Here is a 19104-nt window from a genome sequence, read left to right as displayed (position 1 = left end):
ATACACGCAGTAATACACGCATCTATACACGATAATATTCACGGGGTAATACTCGCTATTATACACGGATAAATACACGCTACTTTACACGGATTAATACACGCATGGCAGAGAAAAACTGAAAAAAAACTGAATTCCTTTACAAAATTAAAAACTATTTTCCTTAAACCATCTCATAGTACATTACAGTATACATCATTACACAATCCCACTACATGCATTTACAACAATGAAATATATTCAAAAATAAATCATATTGCATATGAGATGATGGAAATGTCATCAATTTAGAACATACAGTGACGGATTGGTTAGGGTTCGATCTCATCTTCAATAAGATCCATCCTTGCCAAACGATCAACATCAATATCCATTTGATCAATTGGTAAGGCTACGATTAAATTTATTCCACTATCGATATTCTGTACTCCATTGATAATGGTATCGATGTCCTGATCATCCTCATCAACATCACCATCATCCTCAATGGTAGGGTCATTCTCATGATCATGAGAAATGGCATGCTCATCCTCATTATCACGATCATCTCTTATTTCTTGATCATCGATCACAACATCTTCAATGGCATGTTCGACGTCATCTTCATTGCGGCTTGTTACATCCTCCATATGCTCCATATCAGTGAATGTATTATACATCACTTTGGAACGTGGTGCAATAGGGATGACGTACCACCATTTGATGTCATGCACCATTGGTAGATAGATAACCTACTCAAATACACACAGTACAGTAATTAATTAGCATATCAAAAGTCAAGGGGTACGCGAGCTTAGATATATATGTACATGAAACACATTAGTAAAAAAATGCATACCTGCTCACATTGTTGTGGCAATACGAGCCTATCTTTCTTTGTTTGCCAGAACTTTGTAGAGTCAATAGTTACATATCCACTTGCATGGCGTTTTATCGTTGCATCAGGCCCTTTTTCCACCACGTTCATTTGCCATTTGACATCCAAAACATACACAAAGAAGCGACGAAAGTCAAGCCTAAATATGTCTTGGATTATGCCACAATAATCATCCATTTTTCCATTAGCTCCCTCAAAGCTACTAATGACACCGCAATCTTGTGTATTTCTCTTTTCATCAATTCTTTGTGTTCGAAAATGCTTGCCTTCACACCATATAGCATTGAACATAGTGCACTGGACCAAAATAGAAACAATATTTGTGTAAGCAATGTGAACAAATATTAAAAGAAAATCACTTACAACTAATGCAAAACATTAGTTCTATGTACCTTTGACATGCATCCTCGTGCATACTCCCATTCTTCCGCCGTGATATGCAGCCCCTCGTCACTCTCTGCTCTCTCCATTTCCTCATGCAACCAATCAACATGGATATCATTCGGAAGTGTTGCTAGATGCTTAGGGTACGCCTTCCGAGAGCCATGTTGCCTCCGAAAGAGAGCTCTTTCTGCTTGCGTTTTTGTCTTTGCATCCTCATATCTTGTAACCCATCTGCTCATCACATCACTATTAAGGATACAAGTGAAATTGAGATCATCAATCAACGTTCTGTCAATTACTTTACTCTGTCCTTTTCCTTGAGGCACAATAGAGGTCATCCTCAAGTCCTCTTCATTGCTCCATAGTCGTGGCAAAGAGCTGTCCACCTGACCAAGAAATTCTGAAATATATACAAGCGACTCTTGTATCAACCAGCCCTCGGCCATGCTTCCTTCAGGCCTTGCACTTTGCCTCACAAAGTCTTTTAAGGTCTTCATGAAGCGCTCTAGGAAGAACATCCAACGTGCATGCACAGTACCACATAAAGCAATTTCGTCCACTAAATGCACAATGAGATGTAGTTGACTTGTGAGAATGCCATGACATGAGCTCTGCTATGGATTTGCACTTGAACATGTGTTTGATGCGAGGAATTATAGGAAAGTGTCGCAAGACTTTACGAGGTACATCAAAACTCTTCATATCTGTTCTGTACCTTGCTTCACCACAAGTGGGACATGTCAGAGCCTCCTTATGCGTCCCACGAAAGAGAATGCAATCATTGACGCATGCATGTATTTTATCATAATCCAGTCCTCCAAGAGATGTCACATAGCGCCTCGCTATGTCTCTTGAGGTGGGCAGTCTATTTTCCTTTGGAAGCATATTTGACAATAGCCTGCATCCAATATCATCAATTATAATTAGTCTTAAATCCTAAACCTTAAACCACTAATTCAAATTTATAAGTTAGAATGCTTACTTCAACAATGCGTCAAGACTTGCATTGCTCCATCCATAAACTGTTTGTATATTAAGTAGTTCAAGGGAAGCACGTAAAACTGAGAATGTGCACCCTTCAAACACCGGTGTCGATGAAGCTTTATAAAGATGCTCTTGTTCCATATCATCGTCGTCCATACCTTTGGGATCATCCTTAAAAAGATTCCGCACCATATCATCAAGCACCTCCTCTTCCACAACTTCGTGAGGTGCAGGGCTATTGTCGTCCCTTTCCCACTCATCTCTGACATTAGATCCCGAAGCTCCAGCATCATCTCGTCGACGCTTTACGTGCTCTCGTCGCGCGTAGGGTACCATGTTAGGGTGTGGTACTGCATCCTGCTTCAATTTATCAAATTATATGTTACAACTCTATTAATTTAATTTGGATACCATGAGTCATTTGAATACCATCAATTTACATCTACTCACCTCTAAACCTGTTTGATTCCATTCTCCATACATGGAGATATGATTCAAGGTAATTCGACGTGCTCGTACAATGCATCCTTGACATCGATTACACATACATTTGATCCGTTGTCCCAACCACACATCGCGATTACGATGACGCATTGTCTCATCTTCCTCAGAACTGCTTGAAGAGGTTGATGACATCCTGTGTGCAAACCAGAAAACACAAACTCATTATATATTTTTAATGAAAGCACAAAAACGCGTGTATTCACGCGGCTATCTCCTAAACTTCGCGTGTATAAACGCGGCTACTTCCTAAAGAACGCGTGTATTCACGCGGCTAATTTCTGCAAAACGCGTGTATAAACGCAGCTAAAATCATGTAGACGCGAATATACCTGCGTTTATAAACGCGAACATAAACGCAACCATAAACGCGGCGGCATATTTAAACTAAACATAGCCCGCCTTCCCCAAATATAGATTTTGAACTTAGAAATCAACAGTGCGCCTGTTTTCGCCTCTTCCAACAGCAAAGAAGGAGCAGAGAAAGGAGCACACACACGGGAGAAAGAGGGAGCAGAGAAGGAGCAGAGAGGACTCACTTTTTCAGAGGTGAGTCACTTTGTCCTGTGCCTTGTCTCTTTTGTCAGATTTGTTTACTTTGCTCTTTGCTCTTTGGGTTTGTCTTTTTGCACACGATTGGGTTGCTGCATCCTGACAGGGGCGACAATGGCTGGTCCTTTTATAAGGACATTCTGTTTTTGTCGGGGGTCGGTCTTTTCGAGAAATTTTTTTCGCAGGTCGCGTGTAAGAACGCGTGTAGGAGCGCGTGTAACCTGTCTGCAGAGTTTTTCCACGCGCATATACACGCGTTTGTTGCCGGGTATATACACGCGTTTTTTGACGGGTGTATACACGCGTTTCTGCAGACAGAAAACTACGGCGTTTCAGATTTCATAGTTTGCAGGCATTTGACTTGTGTAATGACAATGTGTGAGTAAAGAGACAGCCCATGATGTACATGATGATATTTGTTGCAGGTTCTTTATGGATATTCCAGGTTCTTCATCCGATCCATTTGCGTACAGCAATTGGTTGATGGAGATGATGAATCACTTTGGGCGCCAACCTGGTCCGGTTGAGCTTACAGAGTATATGTATGTCCATCCCCCTCCTTCCCTGCCTGGTGTCTATACCCCTATCGCGAGTATCCAGGGCACTCCAGTGCCGTCTATTCCTCCGAGTCCGACGAGACGGCATGCAGCTTCTCCTCTTCCACGTCCACTGAGGAGACATACCTCGTCCCAGACACACTCACGTACACCCTCACAGCCACCATCACGTGCTCCCTCAGAGCCACCGTCACGTCAGGGCTCACAGCCACCGTCACGTAGACAATCCCCCAGTCGTGACTCCACCCGCAGCAGTAGGAAGAGTGGGAGTGGGGGAGGATGCGGCGGGTGCTTTGGTGGGGGAGGTGGGGGAGGTGGGGGAGGTAGTAGGGCACGGGGTGAGAGAGGAGATAGAGGGAGAAGAGTTAGAGGAGACAGTTCGGAAGAGGAGGAGATGAGAGAGATGGAGAGAGTGGTTTGCTATGATGTGACGGATAGGGGCGGGATAGTGATGGATGCGAGGGGGAGGGAGGTAATGGAATACATGCGTGGGGTAGTATCAAACTCATATAGAAATTGTTTTATTAAATTTAAAGATCAAAATAGCCGATTAGTTGGGGAGGTGATAGAGGCTGTACACAGTCGGTACCCCAATCCCCCACATGCTACATTCTCGGATGTATGGGGAAGGACGCGAATAAGGGAGATCTTAAGTAATAAAAGATCTCACCTTAAAAAACTCGCGTACGATGACCGGCTAAATGTAGCTGCGGGTGGCTATCCTGCCGAGAAACCTGCCACTGCGCACAAACGCGAGTGGAAGGAGGCAAAGAAACGAGCAGAGGGTGGCGTGAAGAGCAGGCAGCATGTGGAGGCACGACGGATCCAGATGGAGACCGTTGGATCTTCGCATTTCGGATCTGGCGGCGTCGAGTCATGGGAGGCAGAGTTCGTAAGTATCCTGTCACTTTATTTGATTGTTTACTTAATTCATTGATTCTATGAATTGTTTTAATCTTACAAATTATGTTGATTATGATACAGCGACGGGTTACGGGGAGGAAGCCCACAACCCACGATACTGCGTATGCTCGCCGGCATAGCAGACGTGACACGTGGGCCATCTTCAGAGCCGAGGGACGTATTACGGACGCGCAGTTTGAGTTGGCCATGAGACCATACGGTCGACAGGTACTTGAAAATTCGTAACGAATGGTTTTGGTTTATTGAATTGCATATATATATATATATATACTTATATACTATAATTTACTTGAACAGGCACAAGCTGCTGATGATCCACCGGCCGCCGCTGCAGAGGGTGGACGTGAGCACTACTCCTCGGACATTCCGACCGATGCGAGCTCATCTGAGCATGAGGGGAGCACCGAGTCATCATCTGGGTCTGAGTAGTACTCAGATTTGTAGTATCACATTCCATATTTAGGATGTGATTGTATATATTTTTTTGTAAACTCAAGCCATGGGCTACTTCGAGATATGGACTCCCTTGTATACATGTATGAAATTTTGATAGTAATATTGAATTGATTGATCGATAGTATTACATTCATGGCTGTCTTGAATCGTGTAATGACAATGTATGCATTCATGTCGTTCTTGTCTTAATCTCCCTCGTGCATATGTTCTTCGTGGATGGTCTAATGGGATGGTCTAATGCACCAAAAACCATAAACCAGAGAGTGCTATTGGGTGCTGGAATGCTGGAACAGTATTCAGGCACCAAATAGCACTCTCTGGATTTTTTTTTTTGCTCTCTGTTCGCGTGTATAAACGCGTCAAAACTGCTAAAAATTACGTGTATCTGCGCGGATACACTGGAAATAACGCGTGTATACACGCGTATAAACTGGCAGTAACGCGTGTATAAGCGCATCTACATAAAAGGAACGCGTGTACAGACGCAAGTACAAACGCGGCTGGGACATTGGAATTGAACAGGACGCGGCTATACACCCGTGTATAACCGCGTCTAATGGAACAAGATGCGTGTATACTAGCGTGTATTAGCGCGTCTGAAAAAAAAAACGCGGCTATCCACCCGTGTATACGCGCGTCTGAGAGGCACTGTACACGCGTTTTTACACGCATGTCTCTGGCCGCGAGAATACACGCGCTGATACACGGGCCCGCTACTTTTTTTCACAAGTCATTTTTAGCGGCTAAGAGCGCGGGTATGAGCCCAATCCCTTGTAGTGTCGGAAGCACTACTAGACACCGTCTGGGCTGTTTGGATGTATATCATCGCACACTGTGCGCCTTTCCTGATTGCTCGCTTAGCCTGTGGTTTATGAGCAGAAAGTTCAGAATTCCTGGCTCACATTTAATGGTCACTGGGGCGTTTGACACATTCCGATTGATCTGGAACGTGTGCTTGTCCCACTTGACATCTGGAAGAAACTTGTGAACCACTGCATACCCAAAATTATGTCTACTCCTACAAGAGTGTCATGTGTATCCCACACTTGGATGCCATGTAGACATTTCTGTTCAGAAGGTGCAGGACCTGGGATGGTGAACTGGTCCCATGTGAGCCCAGTCCGGGGGGACGAGTCAGCCAGGGATCCATCTCAATCGTCCGAGGTCAGGTGTGCATTGTCGTGGTACTCCACAGAATGAGTGCATTCCTCCTCTCTTTCACATGGGCTAGCTGATTACAACAGATGGCTTCTGATCCCCTATCCGTGTGCTCCAATGAGACAAATGTATGCACATAGAATACAAGTTTGTACCAATGATCGAATGATGAATGAGGGGGGGCTGCGCTATTAGTCTATATATCCCCCAAGGATAATCTATGCTTAGGTTGCCATGGTTGGCCACCACCAATGGTTGGGTCAAATTTGGCCCAATTGACCACATCAAATGTTACGACCCTGTGTTTTCCTCTCGACAATATGCAGGTGGGCACGGGGACAAAATGGACAGTGTGAATGGCATCAGTTTGGAATTGAGAAGGAAACCCATGAGGACAGCCCCAAGTGTGAAGGGGACAAAAAGAATTAAAGTATAAAGGTTTTATAACCTTTGGGACAAGAGGATTTAAGTTTATAAGGTTTTATAATCTTTGATGATTTAAAATAATAATATCTTTGGGAGGCTGCGCTTTTTGGCTATTGCTTTTAGTTTTGCTTTTTGAGAAAAGCAGGCTGCGGCACCTCCTTATTAAGGGGAAGGGTGGTGGAATCGACGGTGTGTGTGGCACTTCTCCTTGAAAGGTTGGTCGCCAGAGAGCATAGGCGCAGACTGAATGTTTCTCTCTCTCTCGCTTTTGGAAGGAGACTGGCTGGCAGTATACCCTGCAGTACACACAGGCGCAACAAGCAGACACGAGGGCTGGTCTACAGTGAAAGGCTGCGCAGGTCTACAGGGGCAAGCCGGCGGCTGCAAGAGACCAACTGGTTTGCAGGAACTGGCAGGGCAGAAGCGCACACGTGGGATGAGCAGGTTTCCTCACGCGCTCTCTCTTTCTCTCTCTCTTGGGAGGAGGTGCAGGGTTGCAGGCTGCTGTAGAGGGTGGCGCACAGAGCTACAGGCAGGGTTTTGCTCGCTCTCTCTCCTCTTCGCTTGGCAACACATGTAGGTTGGCCTACAAGCGCACAGAGGATTGCAGCGCGAGCCTTTATGGAGACAAAAACCTGTTCGTCTGGAGTGCTTCAGTGTTTGGTTCAGAAGACACTCCATGGGAAGGCCACAATGGAGGCTGTGACGAAGGAGATTGTGGCTGAGAGCAAGAAAGCTGCATCAGGAAAGCTCTGGTGACATGAAGCTTGGAAAGAAGAGTTTTTGGGGTTGTTTTAGAGGCATGAGCCGCTATGGCAAGAGTGGGAGTATGAGGCTATGATTCCCAAACATGAACGAGTGCACTCCTCGAAGGGAAAAGCTGCAGATCAATTTGTATCTTGGGCTCCTATCTCTTTGTCTTGGGTCACGATGTTTTGGGTGGGTTAGAAGTGCTCTCTAGTGCTAGCCCTGTGTGAGCAAGGGTACTATGAAAAGTGCCTTGGCTAGCAAGTGGTAGGACTTGGATCATGGGACACATCCAAGGTAGACTTGCAAGAGAGCAAGAGCGCCATGAGAGTAGCGAGTCTTGAGCCTTGAGTGTGTGCAAGGCCCTAAGATCACTTAGCTTAAGGCTTTTTGAAGACAAAGATCAAGGGTTAAGGCTTTGCGAATGGCCCTTGATGAAGAAGACATGGGGTAAGGCTTGCTAAGCACTCATTTGGAAGACCTGGGTGAAACTACAAGGGATCCTGTTAGTGGAGGATTCTACAAGTTGTACTTTGTATTCAAATTTAATCAAGTAAAGAAATACCGCAAGGGGCGCCACAACAATTTGGGGCCAATCGGTGTCCTTGTATTATTTATTTGCAAGAGCACTCTAGCTCCCCCGATTTATTTCCCTTTTCAGGTCCTGAAAGGTGTTCAAGTGTTTTGAGTGCGAGTGTTTGTTTCACCGCCCGTCAAGTTTTTGAAGGCCGGTTTCCCCCGATTTATTTCCCTTTTCAGGTCCTGAAAGGTGTTCAAGTGTTTTGTGTGCGAGTGTTTGTTTCACCGCCCGTTAAGTTTTTGAAGGCCGGTTTCATGGTTCCATTGCCGGGATATCGTCTACTTTCTCAAGGAGGCGAGCCTCTGGTTGTCACATCAAAAGCTTCAACATGTGGATTTCAAGTGAAAAAGAAGTGTAGGAGACAGTGCAGGATTGTGTCTTTGCCTATATGAATGAGGTGAAGAGAAAAAGTTGAGGATGAAGCTCAGGAGAAAAGACACCAAGGACAAGAAGTAGTCGGCTAGGAACAAGAAGCAGTTGAAGTGTTATGGTGCAAAAGACACTTCTTCATGGAGGTTTCATGGGGTTCGGAAGGGAGCTTCTTTCTATGTTTAGCAGTGGTGATCTACTATTCTTCATTGGGGACTTGTGCTTACCACTTGGGTGGAGTGCAAGCAGGTTTTGGGTACTTGAGAATGTATCAGATAAGGCTGAGACGGAAGTGGAGGAACTTGATGAGGTTCTTATTCCTGAGCAGATACTGGCACACAAAGAAAGAAAGGTATAAGGTAAAGTTTCCTGTTGCTATCTTGTGAAGTTCAAGAACTATTCACCAATGGATGCGAAGAGGATTAAGGAGGGTGACTTAACAGATTCACCTTAGGTATTGTAGCTTTATCATGATGCCTTTGAGTTGGAGCCGACTCTTGTTACGGCTCATTCAGGTTCAGCAGAGCATAGGTATGGAGCATTGCCTGATGCTCAAGAGGGGGGTAGCACCTCCGCTCCCTTGTTACAGACAGGCTCAGTTGTCATCTAGGAGTCGCTTGGTGACATCTTTGTATTCACCCAAAGGTACTGAGGCTGACAGTATATCTGCGTATGGGACTTCTATGATATTGTGTACTAGTCACATGAGATGGTAAAGTTGGGTATGGTTCACAGTCGGCCGCACCATGAACTATAACTGTAACTATGGATAACTCTGTCTACATCTATGGATAATAGAGATGGTTTTTGCCTTTGGAATGGCATGGTTTGGTTGAGCTCAAAGTTTGCAGCAACCTGAGCTAACACTTCGAGACTCTATGAAGGGCATAAGTCTTGCGAGCAGTCCTAGAGATGGTTTGGTTCATGGATATATGGATCGAACTCTATTTGTGCATGTATGCATACACTTTTTGAGGTATTATTGTATTCTGGTGCCATTGGATCCTAGTACCATTGAGAATACTTTGGGTAATACTTTGGATTGTGTCGTGTGATGCATGTATGCTGGTATGACATCAAGTACTTTATTATGTTCATGGATGCACCACTGGGTGTGTGACTCGTGTGCGATGGCCTTGAGACATATGTGGGAAGTACTTAGTGGATGTATTTTTTGGATGCACTGAGTGCTTTCATATGCTCATGTTGTACCTTTAGTCATGGGTCCTGTGGGATGCCCATGGGCGTAATGCGGTAAGTACTCATTTGGAAGACCTAGGTGAAACTACAAGGGATCCTATTAGTGGAGGATTCTACAAGTTGTACTTTGTATTCAAATTTAATCAAGTAAAGAAATACCGCAAGGGGCGCCACTGCGATTTGGGGCCAATTGGTGTTGTATTATTTGCAGGAGCACTCTAGCTCCCCCTATTTATTTTGCTTTTCAGGTCCTCAAAGGTGATGAAGTGTTTTGTGTGCGAGTGTTTGTTTCACCGCCTGTCAAGTTTTAGAAGGCCGGTTTCATCAACTGACTAGGGCAATATTAGACCTACGATCATGGCATAGCTTCCAAGCCCATATGGACTTATCTGGATACTCAATTATGTCAGAATGGCAAATTGCCAAGCTAATTTTGGGTTGATGCATGGCTAGAAGTTATGTTGGATTATCCCATATGTGGAAACATGGGAAGTCAAAGAGCTATATTTAGACTAAGGGGCACCTTGTCATAGTCATCTGCCCAGGGTGGTGGTTTTAGGGAGGGGTGGTGGGGTAGGAGATGAGAGCAAGCCTGATGACCACTGTCACAAGCTGGGGAGACCCAAAACAATAATAGATAGACCACACACTTTAAATACCAGATAGAGAGCATCAAATCGCAACGGAAGAACCATAAACAATATAAAAACACGTACAGCACTGAGCCGGAACGGCCGGCCCCCTCTGGGAACTTCTTTATTCACATAGAAGCTTTTACAAGATACCAAGGTGTGGGTGCATACAACACTGGATTTTCCCACAAAGCATTAGCACAAATCTTGCCCAGATAAACTATCCAGTGCCAAGATACAAACATCTCTAGGAGCTATCCAAACCAAAACAGTCCCCAAAAAACAGCTCATAAACCATCCATAAATCATCCCGGTACTACGGAGCCAAAAGCTGCCCCAAACTCCATGGCAAATCAGCCCCAAACTGGTGCGTAAATCAGTCCTTCAAGAAAGCCTCAAAGCTTTCCCAAAAACAGGTCCATAAAAATAGCCAAAAAATAGTCCTTTGTTGTGGAAACCTGTCTCGTAACTGCCTTTTGTATGGCTGCAACACCACTGTATGGCTGCTATACCATCTGTACAGTCAGCGAAGAGAGAAGATGGGGTGTTGTACGGCCTACGCAAGAGGAAAGACAGAGTTGTATGCTGTACGGCTGTAATATGCGGAAGCTTCGGAGAAGGATCGGTACTTCAAAACTCAGAAATCAGCACTCTTTTCACGATAGAAATTAACGCACAAACTGAAAGGAGATGTGCAGAAAATAGAAAGAGAAGGGGGGAGATGGAGAGGACACAGTATTGGGTCCCAATTACCCTCAGAGTCTGTAGGGCCGGATGGTGTATTTGCTTTATTAGAATGATGTAAATCTAAAAACAAATACAGAATTCTTGACCTTTTCTTGGTGGCTGGGAAATCCCTGTCCTTTAGAAGTCCACCCCTTTGCTTAGCAATCTCCTTGGCTTGTCTGGCCCTTGATTGGCTTGAGCTCTTGGTGAAAACTGAGATGAATGATGGGATTGTGGACCTCTCCTATTTATACTACCCTTCAGGGGTAGTCAGCGAGCATAAGAGCAGGCGACCAGCATCATATTCCCATGACTAAGTATTTTCAGCATTAAATGCTCAAATAAATCCCAATAAATGCTATGTTTTTTCCCTAGCAAGCTGGGGAGGCAGGCGCTTGCTTCTACAAGGTTGGGCATAGCCTTTGGCCACAATCCATGGGCTGGGCAGCCTGTATGGGCTGCCCCATACTTGCCCTACAGCCCTATGAAGGCTATAACCTCCTGAAAATGGCCTTATTCTTGCCTTAGGGCTGTCCCACAGCCCTTCCATGGCTGGTGGGTCCAGCGTGGGCCTTGCTAGCCTACATGGGGATGGTTTCACACCATTCCCATGCCCATACTAAGCTCCGGGGTAGCCGTATGGGCTGGCCTCTGTCCTAAACATAATCTACTCAGTGATCTGGCATCCAATACCATACCAGATGCACAGAACCACTGACATCATTCTAGAGGGAGACTCACAGCGCGGACTGGCACTGTTTTATGTGCAGGACAGTGCACACCTGACCTTGGACTCATGTGCAGGACAATGCACACCTGACCTCGGACGACTGAGATGGATCCCTGGCGGGCTCACATGGGACTAGTTCACCATCCCAGGTCCTGCACCTTCTATATAGAAATGTCTACGTGGAATCCAAGTGCGGGATGCACGTGACATCCCCTTCTGCTTAACTTGACGGAAGCTACATTGCCTCCAAATAATCCATCAATAATGCCGGATAGTCTTCAAAAAATTCTTTGTCGATCCACAATGTCTGGTTCAGCTTCGTCTTTGACCTCTGAAGGGGGTGGACCTGCATATGGCTTTAACCAACTGACATTAAAATACATCGTGCATAGTCCAACTCGGAGGTAGCTTTAACTGCATAGACACCTCATTAATCTTTTTCCGGATGGGAAATGGTCCGAAGCTCCTGAAAGACAACTTTGGGCAACGCTTGCCCACCTGCTTCAATCTTTGCTTCATAATCCGAAGATACACCCAATCCCCTTCCGAAAACTTCATATCCCTTCGGTCTTTATTGGCTTGTCGAGTGTAGGCCTTGCGCTTTAGCCAATCTGTCTTTTACTGACTCTAGGATCTCCTGGTAAGACTCCGTCACTCTGTTCACCTCTGGTACTGAAGACGAAGTCTTGGTTAACAACGACTGGAAAGGTCTTCCAAAACGCTGCCTCATATGGAGTCCTGCCAATAGCTGAAGAAAAAGAGTCATTCAAAACAGCTTGAACTAAAGGCAAAAACGATTCCCACTTACCTTGCTGATCGTGGACATAACACTTCAGCACATCAAAGGCCAACAACTGGTTGTATATCTCTGTTTGGCCATCTGTCTGTGGGTGGAATGCACTGGAAAAATTTAACTTAGTACCAAAATTATCAAACAATGCCCTCCAAAAATGAGTGGTAAACTTGGCATCTCGGTCTGACACATGGTCCTAGGAATCCTGCCAATCAGGTACCAATGCTGAATGAATAACTAGGCAACATCCTCGGCAGTCACATTGGCCCTGCAAGGAATAAGCATAACAAAATTTGCTAAACCTATCAACAATAGTTAAGCACTACGTATTATGCTTACTCGGACTGGGAGGCAGATTTGTGGCAAAGTCCATCTCCTGGAAAGGACCCTCATGAATTAGCAAGGGCTGTAACAACCCTATCTTCTTTCCACGAGGAGCTTTCACCTTTTGACAAATGTCACAGCGTTGTGTATATGTAAACACATCATCTTTGGCCAATAGTATTGCTGTTCTAATTTCTCCAGTCAAATTCATACAGCTGTGTGACAACCTGTAATGGCGTCATGGGCATCATGGAGAAGAGCTGCCCGGAATGATTTCATGACACATAGTCGGCCTTTGTAGAAAAGCCAACCATCGCGTATCAGAAAATGGCATGGTCCTGTGGCATCCAATGCCTGGTCCCACTGTGTACCAAATTCCTCGGAATCCGTGTACATGTGCTTCATGTCTTCTAGTCCTGTACCAACAAGGTCAAGTCTAGTGGTCTGAATCGTAGACACTTGTCCCTTCCTGCTCAAAGTATCGGCCACTGGATTGGCCTTTCCTGGAAGGTACTCAATCATACCGCCGAACTGCTGGAATATCTGACTCCAGTGGTGTTGTCGACTGTGCACTTGGAATCGTCTGAATCCAGTGCCATGCCTGATGATCAGTGCGAACCTCGAAGTCACGGCCATACAGGAAATGTTTCCAATGTTTCAAGGCCTGTATAACTGCTAGGAGTTCACGATCATAGACTGAGTAGTTTTTTTCGGCGAGCAGTAACTTTGGAGACATGTAAGCTACTGTGGATGACCATTCTGTTGCAATACAGCTCCAATTGCGATGTTACTCGTCGCATCGGTGATCACTTGAAATGGTTCGTCCCACGAGACAAGGGCTAAACAAGGCGCTTCTGATAAAGCCACCTTGAGGTTCTGGAATGCCTCCAACGCTCGTGGAGTCATTCGAATCTTTTGCCTTCTTGTTTTCACTCCCTTTAGCAGATCTGTGAGATCTGCCGAGAGATCAGAAAACTTGTCGAGATGTGGGTAGAGTATTCCTGTCATATACCCACAAATGATCTAATGTCATAAGCCGTCTGAGGTACTTCCCAGTTAACAATCTCGGCCACTTTAGCTGGATCAAGTCGAATGCCTTCAGCACTAATTATATATCGCAAGTAATGTACCTGGAATAGATACAATTCTGACTTCTTTTCATTGACGTAGAGCTCGTTGCTTTCCAGCACTTAAGGACTTTCTCCACATCAATGTCATGCTGCTCAACTATAGCTGAAAATATGAGTATGTCGTCCCCAGAAATATGAACACACACTCTCCAATCAACTCCCGGAAAACATGCATCATCATGCGGTTAAATGTAGCTGGGGCGTTCGTCAAACCAAATGGCATGACCACAAATTCATAGTGGGCCCGTTCTGTACGGAAGGCTGTCTTGGGGATGTCCCCCTCTACAATCCGTACCTAGTGGTACCCCCTCTTTAAATCCAGTTTGGGGAACACCTTTGCTCCATTCAGCCTCTCAAGAATATAGTCAATTCAAGGCATCGGGAATCTGCTCTTGATAGTCAGCTTGTTGAGTGCACAATAATCGACACACAACCAGGAAGACCCATCTTTCTTCTTGACAAACAAGATCGGTGCTGCAAATGGCAACACGCTGGGACAGATGAAGCCAGCTTTGCAGCAATTCTTGGAGTTGGCGGTCCAACTCCAATTCCATTGCCTTAGAAAGGCGATACGAAAACTTGCTCGGGGGTTCCGAGCCTAGGAGGAGGTCAATCCTGTGATCCTCCGCCGGTTTGGACAGGGGGAGCTGGGGAGGGAGGCTGTCCCGAAGAAAAATCTTTTGGAACTTTTCATGGAGAACTGAGTACTTCTCGGAAGCACTGGCCACCGTCTCGGCTGTCTCGATGTAAATCATCGCACACTATGCGCCTTTCCTGACTGCTCGCTTAGCCTGAACAAGTGGCTTATGAGCGAAAAGTTTGGAATACCTGGCTCACATTTAATGGTCACCAGGGTGTTTGACACATTCCGATTGATCTGGAACGTGTGCTTGTCCCACTTGACATCAGGAAGAAACTTGTGAAACCACTGGATACCCAAAATTATGTCTGCTCCTATAAGAGGGGCAACCATAAAGTCACGCACAAACTCTATGCCCTGAATCACTAACTTAGCACCTAGAGCTTCATACTTGACGCTCTTTGTCATGCCTGTCCTAAAACCCTCAACCTGTATGTCCATGATGTCAGCTCAAAACGGGCACGCCTAGCGGCCTCTTCTGTGACCACATCCTCCGTGCTGCCGCCGCTGTCAAACAAGACAATGACTCTCTGGCCACCTATGTAGCCAAAGGACTTGAGCAATTCGTTGCGCTCATACTCCTGGTCATGGGCGCCCTTCTGCTTATCTTCAAGCTTCCGGCTAATAATTGCTCCAACTAAAGCACCGTGGTTTGAAGAACTAGGGTTAGCCGCTGGGGTCTGTGTGGGAGCTGAGCTCACCACGGAAGCTGTGGAGGCAACGGCGGCCTTTGGAGGCTTCTTCGGACAATCCCGAGAAGTATGTCCTTTTGTATGACAAAAGAAACATCTACCCTCCTTCTTGTACTGAGAAAGCTCTTCAGCACTCAACTTGCCACCTGTCTTGCCTGCCTCTGTTTTCTGGTCGCATTGTTTGAGTTCTTGGAGCCAGAGGCTCCCGAGCTCTGTCCTGGGGAAGACCCCGTCTAGTTCTGGCTTTTGCCCCCCGAGGTGTTAGCCCTGGGAAGCCGACTGGGAAGTCTTGGGCTTGCCACCATTGTGTTTCATTTTTGCACTCTGCACAAGCGAGAGTGTATCCTCAAAGGTGGCTGGCCTAAACATACGCACCTCCCATTGGATTTGCGGCCATACAAAAACTTCCCTTTCTTGTCCGTATCAGATTAGCCTAATTACAGACACAAGGTCAAAATTTTATTGGCAAACTGAAGGACTGGTTACACAAGGTAGTGGGGCAGTAGAAACCGCTGCTTAAGGTCGCGGACGAACTCGTCCCACACATAAGCTGCCAAACCTGCTACCATACCTGCTCTGGTGTGGGCATGAGCCCACTGAGTCCACCAAGGAATGGCCTCACCTTCCAAATACCAATTGGCTAAGATCACTTTGTCAGTATCTATTTTCCTAGTTGCGGCAAAGTAAGCTTCAAATTGATGTAACCATAAATAAAGAGTTGCGGGATCGAGTTTACCATTATACTTACTGAAATTCATTTTCTCAGGAAAATGATTCGAGGGCGCCGCCGGTGTCAATCTGGCATCCAAAGCTCTGAGGTAACGCTCGTGTTCCACGCGTTGCATGGCATTGTCTTCTCGTTGTCGGATCTCCAATGCACGCATCTGCAACTCAAGCAAGGAGCTTAGCTGCGGCTGTGACCCCGCGAGAGGGTCCCTGTGACGAGGATCTGGTATCTGGGATACGGAAGGAGAGGGAGGAGGAGATGGAAAATGCGACGTTGGAGGGCGGATACGCTTGTCCAGAGCCAAGATCCGCGCCTTCTGCTCATCCAACTTGGCTGTCTGTTCTGCGAGTGCTCACATCATCTGCTGGAACATGTCTGTGACACTCAAGCCGGGTGTCCTAGCTGAGCTGCTTGGTGCACTCTGGTCCCATGGTTCTGGTTCTCCCTCATCGCCGAAGCTCGCCATAGCAAGAAAATGCAATTCATTTCCGGAACGCAATCTGACCATCCACTATCTGTGTGGGAGACTTCCGGAGGCTAAAAACCAACCATCCTTTGAGGGATAGGAGTCACTCCGAAAGGGGTAGTCCACCGGCGTCTAAAACCAACCACACAAGTGAGAAAAAATTCTGGTTTTCTTTACTGAATCTTTGTCCTTGAAGTAGGCTCTGATACCACTGTAATATGCGGAAGCTTCGGAGAAGGATCGGAACTTCAAAACTCAGAAATGAGCACTCTTTTCGCGACAAAAATTAACGCACAAACTTGAAGGACATGTGCAGAAAATAGAGAGAGAAGGGGGGAGATGGAGAGGACACAGTATTGGGTCCCAATTACCCTCTATAGGGCCCCCACCACGGATGGTGTATTTGCTTTATTAGAATGATGTAAATCTGAAAACCAATATAGAATTCTTGACCTTTTCTTGGTTGGGAAATCCCTGCCCTTGACCTTCAAAAGTCCACCCCTTTGCTTAGCAATCTCCTTGGCTTGTCTCGCCCTTGATTGGCTGAAAACTGAGATGAATGATGGGATTGTGGACCTCTCCTATTTATACTACCCTTCAGGGGTAGTCAGCGAGCATAAGAGCAGGCGACCAGCATCATATTCCCATGACTAAGTATTTTCAGCATTAAATGCTCAAATAAATCCCAATAAATGCTATGTTTTTTCCCTAGCAAGCTGGGGAGGCAGGCGCTTGCTTCTACAAGGTTGGGCATAGCCTTTGGCCACAATCCATGGGCTGGGCAGTCTGTATGGGCTGCCCCATACTTGCCCTACAGCCCTATGAAGGCTATAACCTCCTGAAAATGGCCTTATTCTTGCCTTAGGGCTATCCCACAGCCCTTCCATGGCTGGTGAGTCCAGCATGGGCCTTGCTAGCCTACATGGGGATGGTTTCACACCATTCCCATGCCCATACTAAGCTCCGGGGTAGCCGTATGGGCTGGCCTCTGTCCTAAACATAATCTACTCAGTGATCTGGCATCCAATACCATACCAGATGCACAGAACCACTGACATCATTCTAGAGGGAGACTCACAGCGCGGACTGGCACTATTTCATGTGCAGGACAGTGCACACCTGACCTTGGACTCATGTGCAGGACAATGCACACCTGACCTCGGACGACTGAGATGGATCCCTGGCTGACTCATCCCGGCGGACTGGGCTCACATGGGACTAGTTCACCATCCCAGGTCCTGCACCTTCTGTACAGAAATGTCTACGTGGCATCCAAGTGCGGGATGCACGTGACAACGGCCAATGCAACAGGAAAGACAGAGAAAATCTGTAGTCGGCCAGCCCTTTTAGCATCTATGGAGGAAGTCGACCAGCCCTATAGCATCTTTGGAACAAGTCGGCAAGCAGAGAGAAGAGAGAAAATCTCCAGGAGGGATGCTAAAACAACCCAAACCTGCTTAAATATAGTCGAGTAGCTCTATTTTTGAAGTGCTTTTCCCCTTTTGGCTAAAAGTGGCTGAACTAGCCCAAAATATCCACTTTATGCTTTCCTTGGCTTCTGCTCCAAGTTTGGCCCAAAAATAACTGAACTTGCCCAAATATATCAACTTTATGCTTTTCCTGGCTTGGGCGCCTCCTTTTGTCCACCTGTGCAACCCCAAAAACATCAATATGTGTAGCCCATCATGAATGATGACTTATAAATATTATAAGTCACTTTGATGAATAAAATCCCATGCTGCTCATGCTGTATGGCCATCTTTCAGGCCAAACCATGCTAGTAAAATGCTCTAGCTTTCTTTTGGAGAAAATCCCCGTTCACACCTTGGTTCTGCTTAGTGTGTGAAACATTGGTCAAGACTGGTGAAGGGACCAAATTGTATAAACCTGATACCACTGAGATATCCTTCAAGTATAGCAGATGCACTGCCAATCCAAAATATTTCATAATTCTGGCATTAAAGCCATAAATCTAGATCCACGATCCAACACCAGATATGGGCACAAGAACCAACCGTATCAAGAAAGAAACTTTATCCATATCATGAGTCAACAACTCTCTGATAATAACCAGACACAGGCACAAGAGCCAACTGTCCCCCAAAAATCCATAATTCCATAAGCCGAATAATAACTAGACATAGGCACAAGAGCCAACTTTGTCCCAAATATCCATAAATCCATAAGCCAGATAATCAATAGACACAGGCACAAGAGCCAACTGTGTCTCAAATATCCATAAATCCATAAGTAGCTTTAAGCACCTGCAAAAATAAAGAAGCAGCATACATAGCCACAAAACATCTTACCATGACATTGGACTGCATAAGGGCACCACCCCCTATGATCCATATGCATGTCCAAGCCATATGGTCCACCAGGGCAACAACCCTTCCATGAAACCATTCATACTCACCAGGGTTTCCCCTTCCATGAGGCTTGCCGCTTCACTCACTAGGGCAACTCCCTTCCATGAGTTCAGGCGACACTCACCAGGGTTACGACCCTTCCATGAGTTCACAGAAAGAA

The 19104-nt window shown here is 45.9% G+C and overlaps 1 protein-coding gene across 1 annotated transcript; it reads right to left on the bottom strand.

Moving 5' to 3' along the window:
- Positions 1-307: 307 nt before the first annotated feature.
- On the bottom strand, positions 308-1177 carry LOC147630740 (uncharacterized). Its single transcript, XM_086810044.1, has 2 exons — positions 839-1177; positions 308-731 (listed from the first exon to the last, which is right to left on the bottom strand). The coding sequence occupies exons 1-2, from the start codon at positions 1166-1168 to the stop codon at positions 312-314; spliced, it is 750 nt and encodes a 249-aa protein (XP_086666170.1). The 5' UTR covers positions 1169-1177; the 3' UTR covers positions 308-311.
- Between the last annotated feature and the right edge of the window lie 17927 nt (positions 1178-19104).

The sequence above is a fragment of the Cibotium barometz genome, chromosome 16, assembly GCF_041138505.1.
Source record: "Cibotium barometz isolate CiBa-2024 chromosome 16, ASM4113850v1, whole genome shotgun sequence".
Taxonomy (NCBI): Eukaryota; Viridiplantae; Streptophyta; class Polypodiopsida; order Cyatheales; family Cibotiaceae; genus Cibotium; species Cibotium barometz.
The sequence above is the reverse complement of the archived record's forward strand: the minus strand, read 5'-3'. Positions and strand labels throughout refer to the sequence as shown.